Genomic DNA, 21,893 nt, shown 5'->3' on the forward strand with positions numbered 1-21,893 from the left:
CAATATCCGGGTTTATAAACCCAGGGTCGTTAAGTAGGACACGTGACACCCCGGCGACTTTGATAAAAAAAAAAAAAAAACTTTATATCAGAGATGGCTATACATATTCATGCCATGAGGCTAGTAGCATAGCGTCTCTCCGTTGAAATCAAGCAGTTGACGTCAACAACCCTGATTGAAGATTAAAAAATAGCCCGCCATGCTGCTTTGTGGACAACGACTCCCATTGTGAGGAGAGACATGTATATTGTCAGTATATCCATCACAGGAGATTGGTGATAACTGCTTAAAATTAAAGCAGGAAACACCAGTGACGAGATAAATAAAAAAAGTGGTCAGATGAAGCAGATGCTAAACTACAGGACTGTTTTGTTAGCTCAGACTGGAATATGTTCTGGAAATCCTACTATGAGGATTCTGTGTTAGGCACTATAGCCGTTACCATATATGTGATTGAATATTATCTGGGGCCTGTTGCACAAAACTAGGATAAGGGATTAAGCCAGGATATCTTGGTGATCCTGGCTCAATTGATCCGTAATCCGGTTGCACTAAAGATGGATAGGGGGCAGGAGGATATGTTATGGTATAAATTACCATGGAGATTTATTCTGTGGAGCTAGCCTGCTCCAGACCAGGCTAAATTCCAGGATCTATTTAATCTCATCCCTAATGTCAGTCAGCAGTCACCACAAATGGAAACCAATAGTTATTTCACTGCTCACTATACATTGTTATCACATATAACTAGACCCACTGTTATTATTTAAACGTTTGTGATCATTAATTTCAATGATTTTGGATAAAAAATGATTTTTAGATGTTGCTATCATTAGATAATTTACAGTTTCCCATAGACTATAAGGCTATATATAAAATGATAGAATATTAGGGCCACAGAGGGGAAAAACACAAGTCATAATATTGTAACCAGTTGTTTTAAAGGAGGACAGTTGTTAAAATGACAGATGTGGGGCATTTCGTGAAATTGTACTTCAGTATGGTTTCATAAACAAAGACATGCTGATGTGCCAGAATATTAAGTATCACATTGTCATAAGTATCAAAACTGTAAAAACAATATGTAGCTTTTCTGCAGAAAGAACCAGCCTCATAAATTTATGACTTTATCCTTTTTCTTCAGTGTGGCCCTAGTACTCTGTCATATAAACAAATACACATTCCATATGAATATAAAAACACAATGTGTAACATTATGTTCCTTTATTGAATAAGGACAAAACAAAGCAGGTAAACCATCAGCTCCTTTCGAAACTGAAGTCACAGTGACTCTACAAGATGGAAAGCACAGAATCCAAGCATATTATACAAAATGATACATACACATTCAAAGGTCTGTATATAACACACCCTGCATGTCTGCACACTAAAATAAATGCAGGACAAATCCATACACATCAACTGAACAGACAAATGAATGGATGCAGTAGCCTCCCTGCAGCCTTGTATTACACACAGTATACCGCACAAACATCATAAGAGGCCAAATTCGTCAAAAAAACGAACCCAAAAAAACCCAAATTCCTCTGCCACCGCAGGACATATTTAACCAAAATTGAAAGCACACATACTAACTAAAATAATTCAACACATATTGGTCCCTCAGCAGCCGACCACTGTCGTCATCAGGGAAGATTGCCGGATTGTCCCAGTCCATGGCTGGTGGCACTCTGGGGGCCCTCTCCTTCCTCAGGCAGGCCACATTGTGGAGGACAGCACAAGCCACAGTAATATCACATGCCCTAACAGGGCTGACCCTTAATTTGTGAAGGCAGTGAAAGCGTGCCTTCAGGAGGCCAAAGGTCATTTCAACTCTGGCCCTGGTCCTGGCATGGGCATGGTTGTAGGCCTGCTGTGCTTCCTGGGGGTCTGTGAAAGGTGTCAGGAGAAAAGGCTGGCAGCCATACCCCTGTCTCCCAGCAACACACCAGAGAATTCACCTGTCAACACAAAATCTCATCATTACTACCTCATAAACACAGTGATATTCTTGACACAGCCATGATGGTTATAAATAGGGGTTGTGTGGCTTACCTTGTGATAGGCACTGATAGATTTCAGAGGCCCGAAAGATTCTGGAGTCATGGACTGAGCCAGGCCATTTTGCCACAACATTGCTGATCACACAGTCAGCATTGCAGACCATCTGAAATCTTAAGATGAGGAATATTACACCAATCAATGCACATCACTGGCAATGCAGAGTGTTCGTCAATGGACAATATCAAAAAGTTATGTTCACCTGAACATTAATGCTGTGAAAGGATTTCCTATTCACAAAATCGGCCTCATGGGCACCTGAGGGGCTTTTATCCTTATGTGTGTGCAGTCCACTGCACCAATGACATTGGGGAAACCTGTCACACAAAGTAATGAGTATCCTACTATGTGTTAACAGTTGTCCTGTAATTTGTAGATCCTCTTACCTGCAATCCTATAGAACTCCTCTTTGATGTCACAGAGTCTTCTGTGGCCAGGGAAGGAGATGAAGACATCTGCTAATGCTTTGATAGCCAGACACACACTCCTTATTGTGCGGCAAATTGTGGCCTTGTTCAGCTGTTCTGCATCCCCCACTGAGTACAGGAAGGCTCCACTAGCAAAAAAGTGCAAGGCCACACAAACCATTTGCTCCACACTCAGTGCATGGCTCCGTGCAGTGCGGTGCTTAATCCTGGGACCCAGTAGTCTGCATAGATACCTGATGCCATCTGCAGAAAACCTGTATCTTTCATATAGATGGTCATCAGGGAAGGCCAGTGGGTCCAACCGGTCCCTGAAGACCCTTTCTCGCCTGAAGGCTCTCCTCAGCACAAGTGCTTCTTCATCCACCACATCTCACACGAATGGGCATGCCATTGTCAGAGCAGAAAGGAACACACAATTTTGGGCCTTCATATAGGCTAGTGGCCACACCTGGTGCTGGGGGGGTGGGCAAAAGAGGGCGATGCCTTATAACGATGACTTGGTTGTACTGATTGCTGGGAAAATAAAAAAACCTTAGAAAGATGCCACCGTCCTGTGTGCTCACAATAAGAGCTCATATGTCATTGCTCACTTGACTTTACGAGAATATACCTAATTTTTATTTTGAGCTGTGTCATCTTCTTGGAGCTGGGGGAGGAAAGAAAAATAATGATTAATACATTTGTGTTACAGTTAGCATACAGTGTACATTGAAGGCATATCTCACCTCCCTCTCAAGTTTTTTTTTTTCAAGGTCCAGTTTCCTAATTGTCCTCTTTTTTATTTCGAACTCCAGTGCAAGATTTTCCATCTTTTTCTTCTTGTACTGAATGTCTATGTCTGCCAGTTCTATTTGGCGCCGGAGGTGGTTGCCATACAACTTTCTGATAGCTTGTGAGCTCTGTGAACACAATACAATTAGCGCAGCTGGAATTTGGCAGGATGTGGTGTCCTTTTATTAATACGCACTATGTTGCCAGGCTGGTTTTCCCACTGTATAGCATCTGGGTCCTGTAAAAGAAATTAGATTTTTTGATTTTGATGAGGACTCCTCACCATTGTAGAGTAAATAGTACTTTCACAGTCTTAACATGATACCTCATGCCTTCTGGAATCCAGAGAGATGGTCTCCTCCTCATCATCGTCTCCATCATGTGCTGCTGCACTGGGGCCTTCACCCTATCACATTTAATCGGATTCATATTGAAGCTAGTAGACAAGACATGCCAGGCCTACAGTATGCCTTTGATGGAGTACTCACTGGATCAGCATCGTCTGGTGCTTGTGCTGGTGGCTCTAACAGGAACACAGTGCTGCCAGACACTGCAAGGCAATAGGTAAACCAAAGTCAGACAGTCCAAATTGATTCAATATGAATGTGGTTGTATCCCATGTAGAGATGGAAGGACATACCTTGAATGAAGCGGGTGGCATCTTGGGAGGAACCTATGCTCGTCTCTTTCCCCCAGGGATCCCCTCTAAGACGGGCCTGGCTTTATTTAGCTCCAAGGCCATGTCCTCTGCTGGGGTAAGGTCAGCCTTTGGTGACCCACCACCCGTGCCTTGTCTGTGGGTATTCTTTTTCACTGCTAAAACAGTACAGACAATGTGTGAGCAGGCACCTTCTGGGTACAATATATGCTTGTGCTTTGTTAAATATTAGTCAGGGACCATACCATTCTGCAGAATGTTCTTGTATTTGATTTTGACCTGCTGCCATGTCCGTTTTGGCCCGTTCATGTTTAATCTACACACACACACACACACACACACACACACACATTTAATGGAGTCACACTGCAAAAATTACTTGGTATTTTTGTCTTGTTTTCAGTAAAAATATCAAAAAATGTATCATAGCTTTATACAGTGTGATGGAGTTACTTTACACAATTTCACTCATATCTGCAGTGCATTTCAATAAAAAATTTAACCGTTTCATAATTACAGTACAACTGCATTTTTGGAGATGTGAATTAAATATTTGAATTGTAATTGTGATGTTTCAGCGGAGCGGTGAGTGTGTAATTGTGCACTACTTACGCATTCAGGCGGTCTGCAATACTTTGCCACGCTTTTTCTCTTTGCTTTATCACTGTGGCGGTGTTGCCTTTCTTCTTAATTATATCTTTTACCTCCTCGTATGCCTCCATGAGGATTTGTGCTTCCCACGGGGAAAAGTACGCGGCTCTAGTTGCCATGGTAAATCAGTTAATCTGTGATCTGTGGCGGGGTCTATTTGAGTGAGCCGTGAGCGCGCACCTATCCAGGATTGGTTTCACCTGGCTTAATGAATCCGTGTCTGCTCATCCTGGCTTGGTCTTTGTGCAACCAATTAAGCCTGGACGCACATGTTTTGGCTTCATTGAGCTCAGCTGAGTCATTTATCCCGGATGTCTTAATTCTACTTTTGTGCAACAGGGCCCTGCTGTTGGCTTGTGTGGATGTATGTGTTATGCAACATAGCTGACTTGAGACATTGTTAACAGTTTCAGGGCCATGGGCCTTTCTCATGATGGAAAAATACAGAATAACATGAAGACAGGAACTGTGCAATGAGTTGGGGGGGGCACATTCAGAACGTAGTGTTGCGAGAACAAACTGTCTTTTGTTAGATAACAGGAGCCAGGTGCTTGATAACTGTATATTCTACACAGCTACAACGACTGACCGCTGAAGCGCTTAGTGGGCTGGGACCAGCCTCTGCGCCAACAATCAATGATAGGCTGGGTGAGTCTTAACCACGCCCAGTCTCTATTTTGACAGGCCGGCTCGGAAGCAGGAACTACTTCTGTCATCAGAGTATATTATAATATCTTTGTCAGGAACAAGTCAGTTCTCTGTTTGCCCTGGGAGGTGGGACAGAGAGCCCATATATACAAAAATTGCATTTACCACTTATTGCTTAGTAAATAAAAAATACATAGCATACAATCGGTGACTCAGTGTCATATTTATCCTGATACCAGATTCGAATTGACGCAACCCTAACACTACGGCATTGAGGAGTACACCACATCAGTCATTGGCTTCATCAGTATTTACGTACCCAAACCAGATGAATTACAAAGACGTGTACTGCGAGTATGCGCTGACCAACTGGCATTTTCAACCTTTCCCTGTCTGAGTCTGTAATACCAACATGGGCACAGACCATCATAGTGCCTAAGAACACTAAGGTAGCCTGCCTAAACGACTACCAACCGGTAGCACTCACGTCTGTAGCCATGAAGTGCTTCGAAAGGCTGGTCATGGCTCACATCAACACCATTATCCCAGAAACCCTAGACCCACTCCAATTTGCATACCGCCCCAACAGATCAACAGATGATGCAATCTCTATTGCACTCCACACTGGCCTTTCCCACCTGGACAAAAGGAACACCTATATGAATCAAATCAAATGTATTTATATATGAGAATGCTATTCATACATACCCCAACCAGAAGCCATGGATTACAGGCAACATCTGCACAGAGCTAAAGGCTAGAGCTGCCGCGTTCAAGCGGGACTCTAACCCGGAAGCTTCTAAGAAATCCCGCTATGACCTCCGACTAACCATCGAACAGGACTAAGATCGAATCGTATTACACTGGCTCTGACGCTCGTCGCATGTGGCAGGGCTTGCAAACCATTACAGACTACAAAGGGAAGCACAGCCGAGAGCTGTCCAGTGACAAGAGCTAAACTACTTCTATGCTCGCTTCGAGGCAAATAACACTGAAAAATGCATGAGAGCACCAGCTGTTCCGGAACACTGTGTGATCACACTCTGCAGCCAATGTGATTAAGACCTTTAAACAGGTCAACAATGACAAAGCCGCAGGGCCAGACAGATTACCAGGACGTGTACTGCGAGCATGCGCTGACCAACTGGCAAGTGTCTTCCCTTACCTTTTAAACCTCTCCCTGTCTGAGTCTGTAATACCAACATGTTTTCAGCAGACCACCATAGTCCCTGTGCCCAAGAACACTAAGGTAACCTGCCTAAACGACTCCTGACCCATAGCACTCACGTCTATAGCCATGAAGTGCTTTGAAAGGCTGGTCATGGCTCACATCAACACCATTATCCCAGAAACCCTAGACCCACTCTAATTTGCATACCACCCCAACAGATCCACAGATGACGCAATCTCTATTGCACTCCACACTACCCTTTCCCACCTGGACAAAAGGAGCACCTACAGTTGAAGTTGGAAGTAACATACACCTTAGCCAAATACATTTGAACTCAGTTTTTCACAATTCCTGACATTTAAGCCAAGCAAAAATTCCCCGTCTTAGGTCAGTTAGGATCACCACTTTATTTTAAGAATGTGAAATGTCAGAATAATAGTAGAGAAAATCATTTATTTCAGCTTTTATTTCTTTCATCACATTCTCAATGGGTCAGAAGTTCACATACACTCAATTAGTATTTGGTAGCATTGCCTTTAAATTGTTTAACTTGGGTCAAATGTTTCAGGTTGCCTTCCACAATCTTCCCACAATAAGTTGGGTGAATTTTGGCCCATTCCTCCTGACAGAGCTGGTGTAACTGAGTCAGGTTTGTAGGCCTCCTTGCTCGCACGCACATTTTCAGTTCTGCCCACAAATTGTCTATAGGATTGAGGTCAGGGCTTTGGGATGGCCACTCCAATACCTTGACTTTGTTGTACCAAAGTACATTCATCTCTAGGAGACAGAACATGTCTCCTTCCTGAGCGGTATGAAGGCTGCGTGGTCGCATGGTGTTTGTACTTGCGTACTATTGTTTGTACAGATGAACTTGGTACCTTTAGTCATTTGGAAATTGCTCCCAAGGATGAACCAGACTTGTGGAGGTCTACAATTTTCTTTCTGAGGTCTTGGCGATTTCTTTTCATTTTCCCATGATGTCAAGCAAAGAGGCACTGAGTTTGAAGGTAGGCCTTGAAATACATCCATAGGTACACCTCCAATTGACTAAAATTATGTCAATTAGCCTATCAGAAGCTTCTAAAGCCATGACATCATTTTCTGGAATTTTCCAAGCTGTTTAAAAAGCACAGTCAACTTAGTGTATGTAAACTTCTGACCCACTGGAATTGTGATAAACAGTAAATTATAAATTAAATAATCTGTATGTAAATAATTGTTGGAAAAATTACTTGTGTCATGCACAAAGTAGATGTCCTAACCGACTTGGCAAAACTATAGTTTGTTAACAAGACATATGTGGAGTGGTTGAAAAACTAGTTTAAATGACTCTTACATGCTGACGAGACACATAGAGGCGCAAGCGTCGCAAAATAAATTGAGAAATCCATGTTATTCAATTATTGCACCCACACTGCTCGGGAGCGTCTACGACACCAAAGGCTAAAATAGAGCTCATTCCTATTTCTGACGCAGATTGCGCTGCAAGTCCTGCCTCTCCCATCTCCTCATTGGTTTATAGAAGCAGGTACCCACGTGCCATCTCCTCATTGGTTATACCCACGTGGGTGATTGAAAGACGAACTGTTTTGCCGGAAGTCGTGGTAATACAATGAAAGTTTAGATGCGATCACCATATAAATTAAACAATGAAAAAGCCTGGGAAGAGAGATGACTAGAAACAATTCGGTTGGCTGTTTTGTGTGTGGATTAATTGTCGGAGTAGAGTTCCTTGTGCATTTAAGCTAAAATAACACCTCAATGTTTATATCACAGGACAAATTAGCTAGCAATAGCAAGCTAGCTAAATAGGACAAATTAACGTTAGCTAGCAAGTGCAAGCTAACTAGCTAAATTGCCATACATGTTTAATGCTTTTCGACCTGTCCCCAAATTAATGTCATTGGTTCAGTTTGTTTTGATATTTTAACCTGCGTGTCGTGATCGCGTTTGGTGTGGGGGGGCAAAATACATTTATGCACGATAGCACACACGCGCAGCCGATTTGGGTTCCGTGTGATTTCTAACAGCATTTTGTTTGCAATTGCTGTGGATTGATAATCTAATTACATTTGTCACTCAGACTGTAATTCCTGTTTTTGGTCTGTTTTTCTTTGCCTTGCTGTTTTCAGAATCCCTTTACATGAAGGGGTTGTGGATTCATCAGTGAAGACTGCTGAGGACAGCTCATAATAATGTTTTGGATACCATTCCATTCACTCTATTGCAGCCATTACACTCCACTCCAGAAATTATTATGAGCCGTCCTCCCCTGGTATTCATGCATCAAAATAATGACAGACTAAAGCCAGGGGAAGTTATATCACTATGACAAAATTGGTTTTCAAAAAGTTTATTTAGATCTTATTTCTGTCAATCTTTACCCTTGAAAATGAAAGAATAACAAGCAACATAAAAATGGAAAATTCAATGAACATTCAATGATGCAGAGCTTGACTAAGATATGGCACTAATAAAAAGCAGCAGAAACAAATCACAGTATATTCATTCAATCAAATTGAACAAAATATGCATATGACCATAAACAATATTCAGGAGCAAGCAATGTAAACATTTCCCCATAAAATAAGATTTGTTCCCCAGGGTAAAAACACACAAAAATACAGGACTTGTAATCCCAATGAAACCATATACACACACAAGCATAATAATGTTATGCTTTGCATTGAAAGCTTATGTTATACACTTTCAATGCTAAACCACACATTTCATATATCACGACACTAGCGGATGACACTGAACCCTTTCAAATCTAATCTGAATAGCACTGGTCATATTACTGTGATCAAACATACTGCAACTAAGAAAACAAGTTTCTCACTTGATAGTAGTAGTACCTCATACAGCACAAGTCACTTTGACGCTTTTAAAACATAGCTGCCTTAAAGAATTTCAAATGATGGTTCTTACAACCATTTCTTTCATGCAATTAAGTGAGATTGGTTAGTTGGACATGCAATACTTTTCTATACCTCCATAAGAACTAAACAGTAAACATAGAGCTGGCTAAGAGTTCCTGATTGGCGTAGCACGTTACATACAAAGGACTTCATACCTTAGTGAGCCTGGGGTAAATAATTATTCAAATGAGCAGTATGGGGAGAAAATGGCATCTTTGATTTGTCCAATAAGCGGCCTGGCTCATTTGAATCTATTTAAATATACATGTTAACTTCTCATCAAAAGATTATAGTCGTGGTCCAGGCCAACTACATTGCAGACATTGCACTGCATCAGCCAATGGTTCTGTGCCCAGATCATAGACTGCACAGTCGGGCATCAGATTGCTATCATATGATGTGGTTAACTGATATGTTAAACACCAATCCAGGCGTTCTGAGATCTGTCATGTGTCTGCAATGTTGTCTGCCTGGAACACAGCCTATAATAGAGTGCATCAACCATCCTGCAGGAAGCCAGTACCCAGGCTGAATGGGGTAAACTTCTGAGCCTGCTGTGCACCAATCTCAGCCACATACAGAGCCCCCGTCTTCAGGTCCAGGTCCACTAGGTGGGGCTTGACGTCTTCAGCCAATTGGATGACACTGACCACCTGGCACTGACCAATCACACCCACAGGTGGAGCCTCCAGTAGGGAGATCTGATTGGTGTTCAGCTGCACCACCACAAAGTACTTCTGGTCTGGTGTCAACCTATGGGGATAATTAATTACACTGAGTGTACATAACATTAAGGAAATCTTCCTAATTGAGTTGCAGTTAGCAAAACCAGTGTGTCCATGAAAGATAACAAAATAAGACTGACAGGTAAATGTTGGGACTATCACTACCAACCTCACAGAGTAGGGTGCATCCTCATTGAAACAGCTTCCCCATGTTCCAAGCCAGTCTCCAGTCACAGAATTAAACACCTGGATTCGCTTGTTTCCTCTGTCAGCAACCCACACCTACGCAACACCACAGCACACACTTACCACAAAATCCAAAGCTTACCATAAACCTCATAATCTAGCAGTGTGATTTAATTTGAAACTTTTCTTAAATAATATGCATTATAAAGAGGAGACTACACAGAGTGTATAAAACATTAGAAACACCTTCCTAATATTGAGTTGCACCCACTTTTCCCCTTAGAACAGCCTCAATTTGTCGGGGGATGGACTATAAGGCATCGAAAACGTTACACAGGGATGCTGGCCCATGTTGACTCCAATGAGTCCCACAGTTGTATCAAGTTGGACAGATGTTCTTTGGGTGGTGGACCATTCTTGATACACACAGCAAACTGTTGAGTGTGAAAAACCCTGCAGCATTGCAGTTCTTGACACAAATTGGTGTGCCTGGCACCTACTACCATACCTCGTTCAAAGGCACTTAAATCTTTTGTCTTGCCCATTCAACCTCTGAATGGCACACATCCATGTCTCTAGGCTTAAAACTCCTCCTTTAACCTGTCTCCTCCCCTTCATCTATACTGATTGAAGTGGATTTAACAGATGACATCTATAAGGTATCATAGCTTTCACCTGGTCAGTCGGTGTTAGGTTAGGTGTTCCTAATGTTTTGTGCACTCAGTGTATTTATGTAATGCCCAGCTTACAAACTCTACTTAAATTAATCGCCTCCTTATTTATTTTATTTCACTAGGCAAGTCAGTTAAGAACAAATTCTTATTTACAATGACGGCCTACCCCGGCCAAACCAGGACGACGTTGGGCCAACTGTGCGCCGCCCTATGGGACTCCCAATCACAGCCGGGTGTGATGCAGCCTGGATTCGAACCAGGGACTGCAGTGACACCTCGTGCACTGAGATGCAGTGTCTTAGACCGCTGCGCCACTCGGTAGCCCATATAACGCATATAATTGAAGAAAAGTTTCACATTAAATTACACTGCAAAATTAGAATGAGGTTTACAGTACTTCTTGCACTTTGCACAATTAGTTTGCACTACGAAAATGTCACCATCAACCTGTTTCAGGTACAGTTCTATAAAGTTTAGTGAGATGAGACTTGGATTTCAGCTTGTGAAGCATTTCAACCACGAGATGCCTGCTTAGACATCACTTCACAATAAGGTTTTGAACTTGAAGTTGTCTTCAACACAGCACTGCTTGTACAGCAGAGTCCTGCACAATGTACCTACCCTTTGATAGTTATCTACTGCCACACTATGGGGGATGTAGAACTGTGCAAGGCCCTGGCCCTTCTCTCCGTGCATCCATTGCACCTCCAGGTCTATAGAGAAACCATATAGAGGTTATTACATGGATCACACCATGGCTATAGCATTATGTTATTTCAATGGGTAGTATCACCATTTTCTATGAATGGCCATACAAATAGAATTACCAGAACTTTAATGGGAATGTCCGTTCTAGAAATTATATTTTAGCATTTTGGAAGTGTGGCTCTGGCATAGAACGTAATGTTATAACCACAGAATGACATAACACTTATTCTAGGCTCTCTGTGGTTATAATGTCACCATCACCTTTGGACAGTTTGATGAGGCGGTTGTTAATCCCTCCGTCCCCGTCCACTATGTAGATCTCCCCAGAGCTGTGGACAAAGATTTCAGCGGGCTGGTCAAACTGGAGCGGGTTGACCCCAGAGCCGGCTTCCCCCATTGAGCCCAGGACCTGGAGCAGCTTGCCCGAGGGAGAGTACTGCTTAATGGAGTGACCATACGGGCCTACAACAGATTGGATAGGAAAAATACAGTAGTCACTCAAAACACTGAGACTACAGCAGCGTTCTAAGCAATGAGACAGCAGACAGGTCAAGGAAGCTCATATTTTGGGAAATAGATGAGTGATGAGGTTGTGTAAAAACTTTTCTATTAGGCAAGGCACTTTAGCTGGATCCAATGTTTATCAGCCAGATGTGTGTATGACTAACAAAGTAAATACACCGTATTTTGTCAATACTAAAGTGTTTAGTACATAGAATACATTCACAAAAGGGCTTGTTTCAGTTCTGTTGCAAAATGTTGTCCGTTGCGTGTCCTAATGAACACGACCCAGGGCTGCCTTTAAAAAGCAGCAAATCCCTTTGAAAATGGCCTGTGTGGCATCGATATGAGTCAGAAACAGTTATTTTAGAGTCAAAATTGACTACAAAGTGTAAATAGGATGATTTTGGTCATGAAGTCAGTCTGGTCTAAAACAGAGTTTGGAATATCTGTGTATCACACTAGGTAAATTAAGGTTAGGTTTTGATTTGACAATGTCCATTTGCCCACTAACACAGGGTGAAGATCTGCGGTGATTGCTCTCTATCCAATAGCATAGTCAGTGAGACAGATCTGCCCAGCAGCTTCGACTGTTTACATAAGACAACACTTCGTAAATGTTTTTACTTGAGAAATACTGCACCAAACACCTTAGTTAGATGTAAAATTTTGCATCTAAAACATCCTCGGCCAAAATGTAAAAATGTATTACAGATTTCATGAGTTCATATATTAATTCTGGGGAATTTGAGGAAGTGAAATTGGCTTCTGCATCTACAGTGTCTCATAGGGAACAAACTTCATTAACCAAATGCGGAATCAGTCAAGAAACACACCTCTAAGACTGAAATCTAGTTTTCTAATGAGCAATAGAAAAACACATGCCAATCGGCCTGTTCAGTGGCTCTTTATGGCTAAATTCCTCGTTAGAACCTTCGTATGACCATCGTTAAATCTCTTGAGTGGTTTCCCAAAACTATCGTTAACGTTGCACTTGAAAACACTCGTAATCTGAACCCTACATCAGACCACTTGTAGAACAGCTAAGTGCTTTGTTAGATGCTTTTATGCCCTCCCGCGTCACATACACAGAAGAGCTCTGCTAAACATAGCATGGTTTATCCTTCTCTCTGTGACCTCAATAACTTCAGAACAAAGTTGACTACATATACAAAGTTGCCAATGTCTTTGCAATTGATACAAACAAGCAACATATACAAATATGATTAAAATAAAAACCGAGATGACTGCATTAAAAGATAAACAAGTAAATTATGTTCAATCAACTGAGTTCTATTTGCTACTTGTAAGCTACGATCTGTAATTTGTCAAAAAATATTAATGGCGCAGCCGAACATGTGCGCAATGTGCAAAATCTGTGATTTAGAGCATTTTTATTGGGTAAGCATTAGAATATTTGCAGCCGTAGATGGTAATATCTCTATAGGAGCTGATACGGCATCAGTATTGTGAAATACAGCGTATTCGGAAAGTATTCAGACCACTTCACTTTTTCCACATTTTGTTACATTACAGCTTTATTCATCAATCTACACACAATACCCCATTAAAAAAAACAAACGGATATATCTCACTTAAATAAGTATTCAGACCCTTCTCTTAGTACTTTGTTAAAGCCCCCTTGGCAGTGATTACAGCCTCAAGTTTTCTCGGGTATGACGCTACAAGCTTGGCACACCTATATTTGGGGAGTTTCTCCAATTCTTCTCTGCAGATCATATCAAGCTCTGTCAGGTTTGATGGGGAGCGTCGCTGCACAGCTATTTTTAGGTTCTCTCCAGACATGTTTGATCGGGTTGAAGTCCGGGCTATGGTGGGGCCACTCAAAGACATTCAGAGACTTGTCCCGAAGCCACTCCAGTGTTGTTTTGGTTGTGTGCTTAGGTTCGTTGTCCTGTTGGAAGGTGAACCTTCGCCACAGTCTGAGGTCCTGAGCAGGTTTTCATCAAGGATCTCTGTACGTTGCTCCGTCCATCCTTGCCATCGATCCTGACTAGTCTCCCAGTCCCTGCAGCTGACAAACATCCCCACAGCATGATGCTGCCACCACGCTTCACCGTAGTGATGGTGCCAGGTTTTCTCCAGATGTGACGCTTGGCATTCAGGCCAAAGAGTTCTATCTTGAGATGGGAGAACCTATAAGGACAACCATCTCCACAGAGGAACTCTGGAGCTCTTTCAGAGTGACCATCAGGTTCTTGTTTAGGAAGAGTCTTGGCGGTTCCAAACTTCTTCCATTTAAGAATGACGGAGGCCACTGTGTTCTTAGGGACTTTCATTGCCTCAGAGATTTTGGGGTTCCCTTCCCCAGATCTGTGCCTCGACAGAATCCTGTCTCGGCGCTCTATGGACAATTCCTTTGACGTCATGGCTTGGTTTTTGCTCTGACATGCACTGTCAACTGTGGTACCTTTATACAGACAGGTGTGTGTGCCTTTCCAAATCATGTCCAATCAATTTAATTCACCACAGGTGGATTCCAATCAAGTTGTAAAAACATTTCAAGGATGATCAATGGAAACAGGATGCACCTGAGCTCAAATTCAAGTACCATAGCAAAGGGTCTGAATACTTATGTACATAAGGTATTTTTTTTATATATTTTTATAAATTTGCAGACATTTCTAAAAACCTGTTTTGCTTTGTCATTATGGGATATTGTGTGTAGGTTGATGAGGAAAATGTTTTATTTAATCCATTTTAGAATAAGGCTTTAATGTAACAAAATGTGGAAAAAGTGAAGGGGTCTGAATACTGTAATTACAATGTTGAGGAAAGAGCTGAATGAAGCTGATCCGAAAGCAGCACTCCCTTCCTTTCGATCCTATCAGTATCGACACATACTCCAACGACGCACTTAGCAACCGTTCTCTCTTCATGGTGTTTTGGGAAACGCATGATACATCTTCGACCGTTGTAGGAAAGGTGCATCGTTACACTCATAAGCTTAAGTTCCATCTCTATCGGGAAACCGGGCCTAGGTCTGCTGTGAGGCCTCACCGTTTCCTACGTCCGTGACCCACACGGTGGGGTTGGTGGCGGCGTCGGCCAAAAATATCCCATGGGGCATCTCCAGGGTGCTCGTGTTCCAGGCCTGTAGGAACTCTCCGTCTGTTGTGAACACCAGCACCTTTGGAACCGTCTCACCTCTCTGGGACATAGAAGTTTGGTTATTTAATACCTAATAGCCTACATGGTCATCTATTTTGTACAGCACATCTGTACTCAGCACTGTTTTTACAATGACAATGTTATGTTAATCTGTTTTTTTAAGCCTTGCTTTTTCTTTTCCCTTTGTCTCTAAGTTTTGTATCATAACACCATTGGTTTTACATCAAATACAGGACTTCAAGATAACATACTGACCTGTGCAACATATACCACACCGGCATACTGGTTGACAGCCACTCCAAATACCTCGCCGCTGAAAAGCTCGGGATATTTGGGCCAGTTGATATCCAATTTGTACAGTGGTCGTCCAAGAAGTCTGTAATCTGGTTTTAGGCCAGATGTTTCCGATTGCTGCCAAAGAAACAAAACATTGCCTTATGCATTCTAATGGGAAATTATTTGATTAGGGCTAATTATTTTACTGTATTTGATTTAATGTTGATATGGATTGATATGTAATAAACTTGCTGGTACAGTGCCTTCAGAAAAAGCATTCACTCTGATTGACTCTTTCCACATTTTGTTGTGTTACAAGGTGGAATTAGAATTGATTTAATTGTCATTTTTTCGTCAAAGATCTACACAAAATACTCTAATGTGAAAGTAGAATATATATTTTTTTATACATGTTAGAATTTATGAAAAATAAAAGACTAATATTGATTAAAAAAGTTAAGTCAATACATGTTATAATCACCTTTGGCAGCAATTACAGCTGTGAGTCTTTCTGGGTAAGTCTCTAAATGCTTTGCGCAATATTTGTACATTATTCTTTTTAAGTTCTTCAAGCTCTGTCAAGTTGGTTGTTGATCATTGCTAGACAGCCATTTCCAAGTCTTGCCATAGATTTTCAAGTCGATTTAAGTCAAAACTGTAACTAGACCTCTCAGGAAAATTCATTGTCGTCTTGGTAAGCAACTCCAGTGTATATTTGGTCTTGCATTTTAGCTTATTGTCCTGCTGGAAGGTGAATTTGTCTCCCAGTGTCTGTTGGAAAGCAGACTGAACCAGGTTTTCCACTAGGATTTTGCCTGTGCTTAGCTCTATTCTGTTTCTTTTTATCCTCAAAAACTCCCTAGTCCTTGCTGATGACAAGCATACCCATAACATAATACAGCCACCACCATACTTGAAAATATGAAGAATGGTACTCAGTGATGTGTTGTATTTGCCCCAAAGATAACACTTTGTATTCAGGACATCACTTTTTTTGCAGTTTTACTTAAGTGCATTATTGCAAATAGGATGCATGATTTGGAATATGTTTTATTCTGTACAGGCTTCGTTCTATTCAAGCTGTCATTTAGGTTAGTATGGAGTAACTACAATCGTCAGTTCTCTCTTATCAGTCATTAAACTCTGTAACTGTTTTATAGTCACCATTGGCCTCATGGAGAAATCCCTGAGTGGTTTCCTTCTTCTCTGGCAACTGCGTTAGGAAGGACGCCTGTATCTTTGTAGTGTCTGGATGCATTGCTACACCATCCAAAGTGTAATTAATAACTTCACCATGTTCAAAGGGATATTCAATGTTTGCTTTTTTTTTACCCATCTACCAATAGGTGCCCATCTTTGTGAGGCATTTGGAAACCTCCCTGGTCTTTGTGGTTGACTCATTGCTTGAAATTCACTGCTTGACTGAGGGAACTTCCAGATAATTGTATGTGTGGGGTACAGAGATGAGGTAGTCATTCAAAAAATCATCTTAAACACTATTATTGCACAGAGAGTGAGTCCATACAACTTATTATGTGTAGACTTATTATTAAGCACATTTTTACTTCTGAACTTATCTAGGCTTGCCGTAACAAAGGGGTTGAATACTTATTGACTCAATACATTTGAGCTTTCCATTTTAAATGAATTTGTAACAATTTCTAAAAACAAGATTCCAATTTGACATTATGGGCAATTGTGTGTAATGACAAAAAAAATCTAAAATTAACCCATTTCAAACTGATGTTCCTACCTTTGACCTGTTTAGCTGCCAGTATCAAATGTCTGCCAGTGTTGAATAACAGATAAAGAATCTGTGACACTGTGTGATTCTGTAGCAGCTGATGTTGTGACTTCCTTCAAGCCTCTCAGGCTGGTGTTTAAAGAACGTTCTGTAGTGTGTGGGCCAGACATTTTCTCTACTACTGTTCTGGAGGTGTATCCTTGTTGCATTTTGTAATAAACCGGACAGATTTTTTATTGATATTATCAAAGACTGCTTTCTTTTTTTAATCACCTGAAAATCCACTTTACACATTCCAAGATGAAAACATATTTATTCAGTTTCATGATGGTTCCCACAAACAAAGTTTCTAAACCCAGAGGCTCAACAAAGCAAAACTTCCGGGGAATGCTTGAGATCAGAACAAGCCGGGGTTTGGGATTTGAAAAGTCAATGACAGAAGTGAAATATTCTTCCTTAGCTGTTAATTCTCTAAAAATCTAAAGGAACAGCCTAAATTCGAGCTAATGTCCTAAGTAGCTGAACAAGTTATTACTCCAACCTTGTGAAATTGACACATTTTCATTTTTCAAAAGCAATTTTATATCGAAGGAGTGTCTTTGATTTTTGATGGCCTGCAAATTCGCAGTTCGGCACCAGACAACCTTTAGACCCGATGATGTGTTTCTGTATTAGCTTATCACAGACAGAAGGGGTAACCCAAACACATCACAAGGCTATCAAGCTGAAGCATCCGTTTTCAAAGTTTTCTCACCACCAAATGTGGTAGTGAGAGGAAGTCCAGTCGCAGGTAGTGGGAGAGGATAGCAACAGGTTAAACTGGGCCGAAATTCTGCATATTTTCTCATTATGAAAAATCTGATTTCAATCCATTTTTCTGTTCCCTAAACTAAAAACTCTGTTCAGAACACAGTGTACTAAGTTTTATGGAGTCAATGCTTTTCCAAAGTTGAAAAGAATTCCGTTGTTTAGGAGTGCAAGGTCAAATTGAGTTTGTGCACAGTTTTCATACTTCACAGGTGTTCCCTAATGGAAATATACAAATACATGCTCAAACCTGCTCACTATGCTTAATTTGCTCCCACTGTAAACGACACAGATTAACTATCTTTGGCTTAGGTAGCCAACGTCGCCATAACATCGCCAACAAGCGTGATCGGGGATTTCTATTGGAGAAGCAGTTTCTGCCTATCTTCACAGAGTACCACAGCATCAGTCATAATACCCATAAAACCTAGCAGTCAAACAGGGAAAAGGTTCCCATCAAACAAGTGTGTTCGCAATACTCCCTTAATAAAAGACCTTCGCTTCAGAAATTAGAAAAAAAACAGCAATATTACTGTATGTCCAGTATACACTTCCTCAAAATAGTCAGAATTAATCAAAGATAACTCAAGAAATCTGTCATTAATTTAGACTTTTTTCAGAAGAGATCTTAGTTGTGCAATTTTACATCTAACTAACATGTTTGGTGCAGTATTTTTCAATTAAAAAATGTGCATGAAAACAAGTCGTCTCTCATTGAATGACAAGTCTTAATTGAAGAATCCCTACTGTTGACCAATCACAGACAAAGGGGTGTAGACTTCGGCTCTGTACTTTGGCTTGCCACTATAAAAAAATGGGTGCCCAAACAGCCGAAAAAAACTCACCGAAGTCCAAAACGTCACAAAATGTTGTCATGATATATGCACAAACTCTACCAAACTGTTTCTGCTGGAAAGCAAGCGGTCTCCTTCACCCTGCCGTCACGTTTTGATAAACGTTTAAATCTCTCTAGTACAAGGTGATTTATCAATATATTCACTTGTATTTACCCCCCTAAAATGAAATACTAATTAGCTGCTAATGTGGCTATCATAAAGAACCATAAATACCATGATTTGGAAGAGACTGCTGAATTGAGGCAAAGGTAAGAATATCTGAATTAACTATCTAAATATAGTAATGAATAAATTAGCTACATTACTTTAAATTGACAATTCTGTTAACTGTCTTGCTCAAGTTTTAAATTGACATAATACCTGTTAGCCAAGGTGTCAGCTTGAGATGACGTGCAAGAGCTTGTAGGGATTTGTAGTTTTGCATGACGTCTACTTTTGATGCTAATTAGCATTTTCGAATTTGAGATTAAATAGAGACGAATATATTGATAAAAGTCACCTTGTCCAAGAGAGAGATTTACATGGTTATCAAAATGTCACGCCGGGGTCAGTCTACACAAAACACAGCCCTTACTTGAAGTGTTTCTAAAATCCTCTATGGGTAAAATGAATGCTGGAAAACAATTGGAACCATTTCTCTGTTTGGCTGCAAGGTTTTATGGGTATTATGACACCTCCACTGTGGGGTTTTATACTGTACTGTCTTTGGGCTTGTTCTACATTGCAGCCGACTGATTCATCTCCAAATCATTTTGCACAATAATGAACTACCCATTATTATTTATAGATCAGTCAGTCACCATTTACCCACAGTACATCATGGATTTGATAGCCTCAAATAGGGCCTTTACCACAACCCATCCCGTTGTTCAACTGGTCGTTCAGTACAAAGACGTACTGAATGCAGCCCAGTATTTTGACAGGGTATCTTATTAACAGGACAGACAGGAAAGATCCTGTTCTAAAACAGACAGTTTGTTCTTAACAGGGTTTTAAGTGAGAAATAATTGTGTAATCTATGTATTAGGGCACATATGACAAGTAACTATTGATTCTGGCAACTGTTCGCTAACTCAACAAGGGCAAGGAAGGATATGATGCTGACAGTCAGCAAAACAGGTAAGTCAATACCATAAAACTATTGAAAGGAGCTACGTACCTGTGAATTTATTGAACCATATAATACCACCATAAGCAGAAAAAGTGTCCCCATGGTCGTCACTATTAAACACAAATTATTTCGTCTTTTCATGGGGAAACCTTGAAGGTTAATCAAATATATCGGGCGCTTCCACCCAACCTAGCACCTTTGAATCAGACGAAAAGACTAACGCCACTTCCTATTTTGATCACATGACGATGTTCGTGGTTGAGGTCACGTGGTCTTGGGTACATTTTGTCTGAGAGGTTTTTTTTTCTCCATACGTAGCCAGTCTACTAGCTAGAAGTGGTCAAGTCTTCTACATTAGGTCTTGCAAAAATGTCCAAACTACAGTTGTTGAATGGGTTTCTTACCAAGCGACTAACAGCGGTTGCTGTGGAGATATACGTAGAAGTAGAAAAAACGATAACAGAATACCAGGACGAAATTGCCAGTTCAAAGGAGGAGATCAAGCGTTTACGACGGCTGCTTGATTTGGTTTTCAATCCGGAGATAAAATTACATCGATCAGGTTTGTAGCAACTACTGTATCGAGTCATGGTTTGAAGCATGTAATGTAGGCTATCAACCTAATGGCCAAAATTACCGTTTATCGTGCTATGGTTGCGGCCATGGGGAGAATGTGGGATTGGGAATAACGGTTTCCCAAACATAGTCCCTGTAAACCGAGGTAAAGACAGTTTCAGGTTGGATATTCGACGGATATTCGCCTGTAGTTTTCCTTACGTCCACCAACAGCAGTTAGGGACCATCAACATAGTGACAAATCAAATGTGTCAAATGTCAATAGCTCTTTAACCATTACTCCTAACACTTTCAAAATTGGTTGTAGCTAACCCGATGGCACAGGCACACATTGCACACCCTTTAGTTTGTCCATTTTCATCTCACATGATTTTACATGAATTTTTTAAAATGTAAAACTTCAATAGCTCCTTGGTCATGTGACCTAGTGACTTCAAACATGTTTCAGAATGTCCACTCAGTGGCCCTACACATTGCATACACTTTAGTTTGTCTATTTTCATCTCACATGGTTTTACATTGAAGCCAGTTGAGAACAAGTTCTCATTTACAACTGTGACCTGGCCAAGATAAAGCAAAGCAGTGTGACACAAACAACAACACAGAATTACACATGGAATAAACAAACGTACAGTCAATAACACAATATAAAAGTCTATACAGTGTGTGCAAATGAAGTAAGATTAGGGAGGTAAAGCAATAAATAGTCCATAGTGGCAAAATAATTACAATTTTGCAAATTAACACTGGAGTGAGATGTGCAGAAGATGAATATGCAAGTAGAGATACTGTGGTGCAAAAGAGCACAAAAAAATATGAAAATATATATATAAAATATATAGCAATATGGGGATCAGGTAGTTGGATGGGCTATAATACAGATGGGCTACGTACAGGTGCAATGATCTGTAAGCTGCTCTGATAGCTGATGCTTAAAGATAGTGAGGGAGATATGAGTCTCCAGCTTCAGTGATATTTGCAATTCGTTCCAGTCATTGGCAGCAGAGAAATAGAAGGAAAGGCAGCCAAAGGAGGAATTTGCTTTGGGGGTGACCAGTGAAATTATACCTGCTGGAGCGTGTGCCACGGGTGAGTGCTTTTATGGTGACCAGTGAGCTGAGATAAGGCGGGGCTTTATCTAGCAAGGACTTAGATGACCTGGAGCCAGTGGGTTTGGCGACGAATATGAAGCGAGGGCCAGCCAACAAGAGCATACAGGTCGCAGTGGTGGGTAGTATATGGGGCTTTGGTGACGTAACTGATGGCACTGTGATAGACTGCATCCAA

At 41.0% G+C, this 21,893-nt stretch overlaps 1 protein-coding gene across 2 annotated transcripts; it reads right to left on the reverse strand.

The window, feature by feature from the left end:
• Nucleotides 1-8,725: 8,725 nt before the first annotated feature.
• On the reverse strand, nt 8,726-20,635 carry LOC112228343 (NHL repeat-containing protein 3). Of its 2 annotated transcripts, none has more exons than XM_042309259.1 (7): nt 20,435-20,635; nt 15,491-15,646; nt 15,125-15,275; nt 11,864-12,064; nt 11,516-11,607; nt 10,204-10,316; nt 8,726-10,062 (listed from the first exon to the last, which is right to left on the reverse strand). In XM_042309259.1, exons 1-7 carry the CDS (start codon nt 20,630-20,632, stop codon nt 9,807-9,809), a joined length of 1,167 nt encoding a protein of 388 aa, XP_042165193.1. In that variant the 5' UTR covers nt 20,633-20,635; the 3' UTR covers nt 8,726-9,806. The 2 variants fall into 2 exon arrangements, with proteins under 2 accessions (XP_042165193.1, XP_024249346.1); XM_024393578.2 differs by lacking the exon at nt 20,435-20,635 and adding an exon at nt 20,079-20,262.
• Nucleotides 20,636-21,893: the final 1,258 nt, after the last annotated feature.

The sequence above is a fragment of the Oncorhynchus tshawytscha genome, linkage group LG30 (assembly GCF_018296145.1).
Source record: "Oncorhynchus tshawytscha isolate Ot180627B linkage group LG30, Otsh_v2.0, whole genome shotgun sequence".
Taxonomy (NCBI): Eukaryota; Metazoa; Chordata; class Actinopteri; order Salmoniformes; family Salmonidae; genus Oncorhynchus; species Oncorhynchus tshawytscha.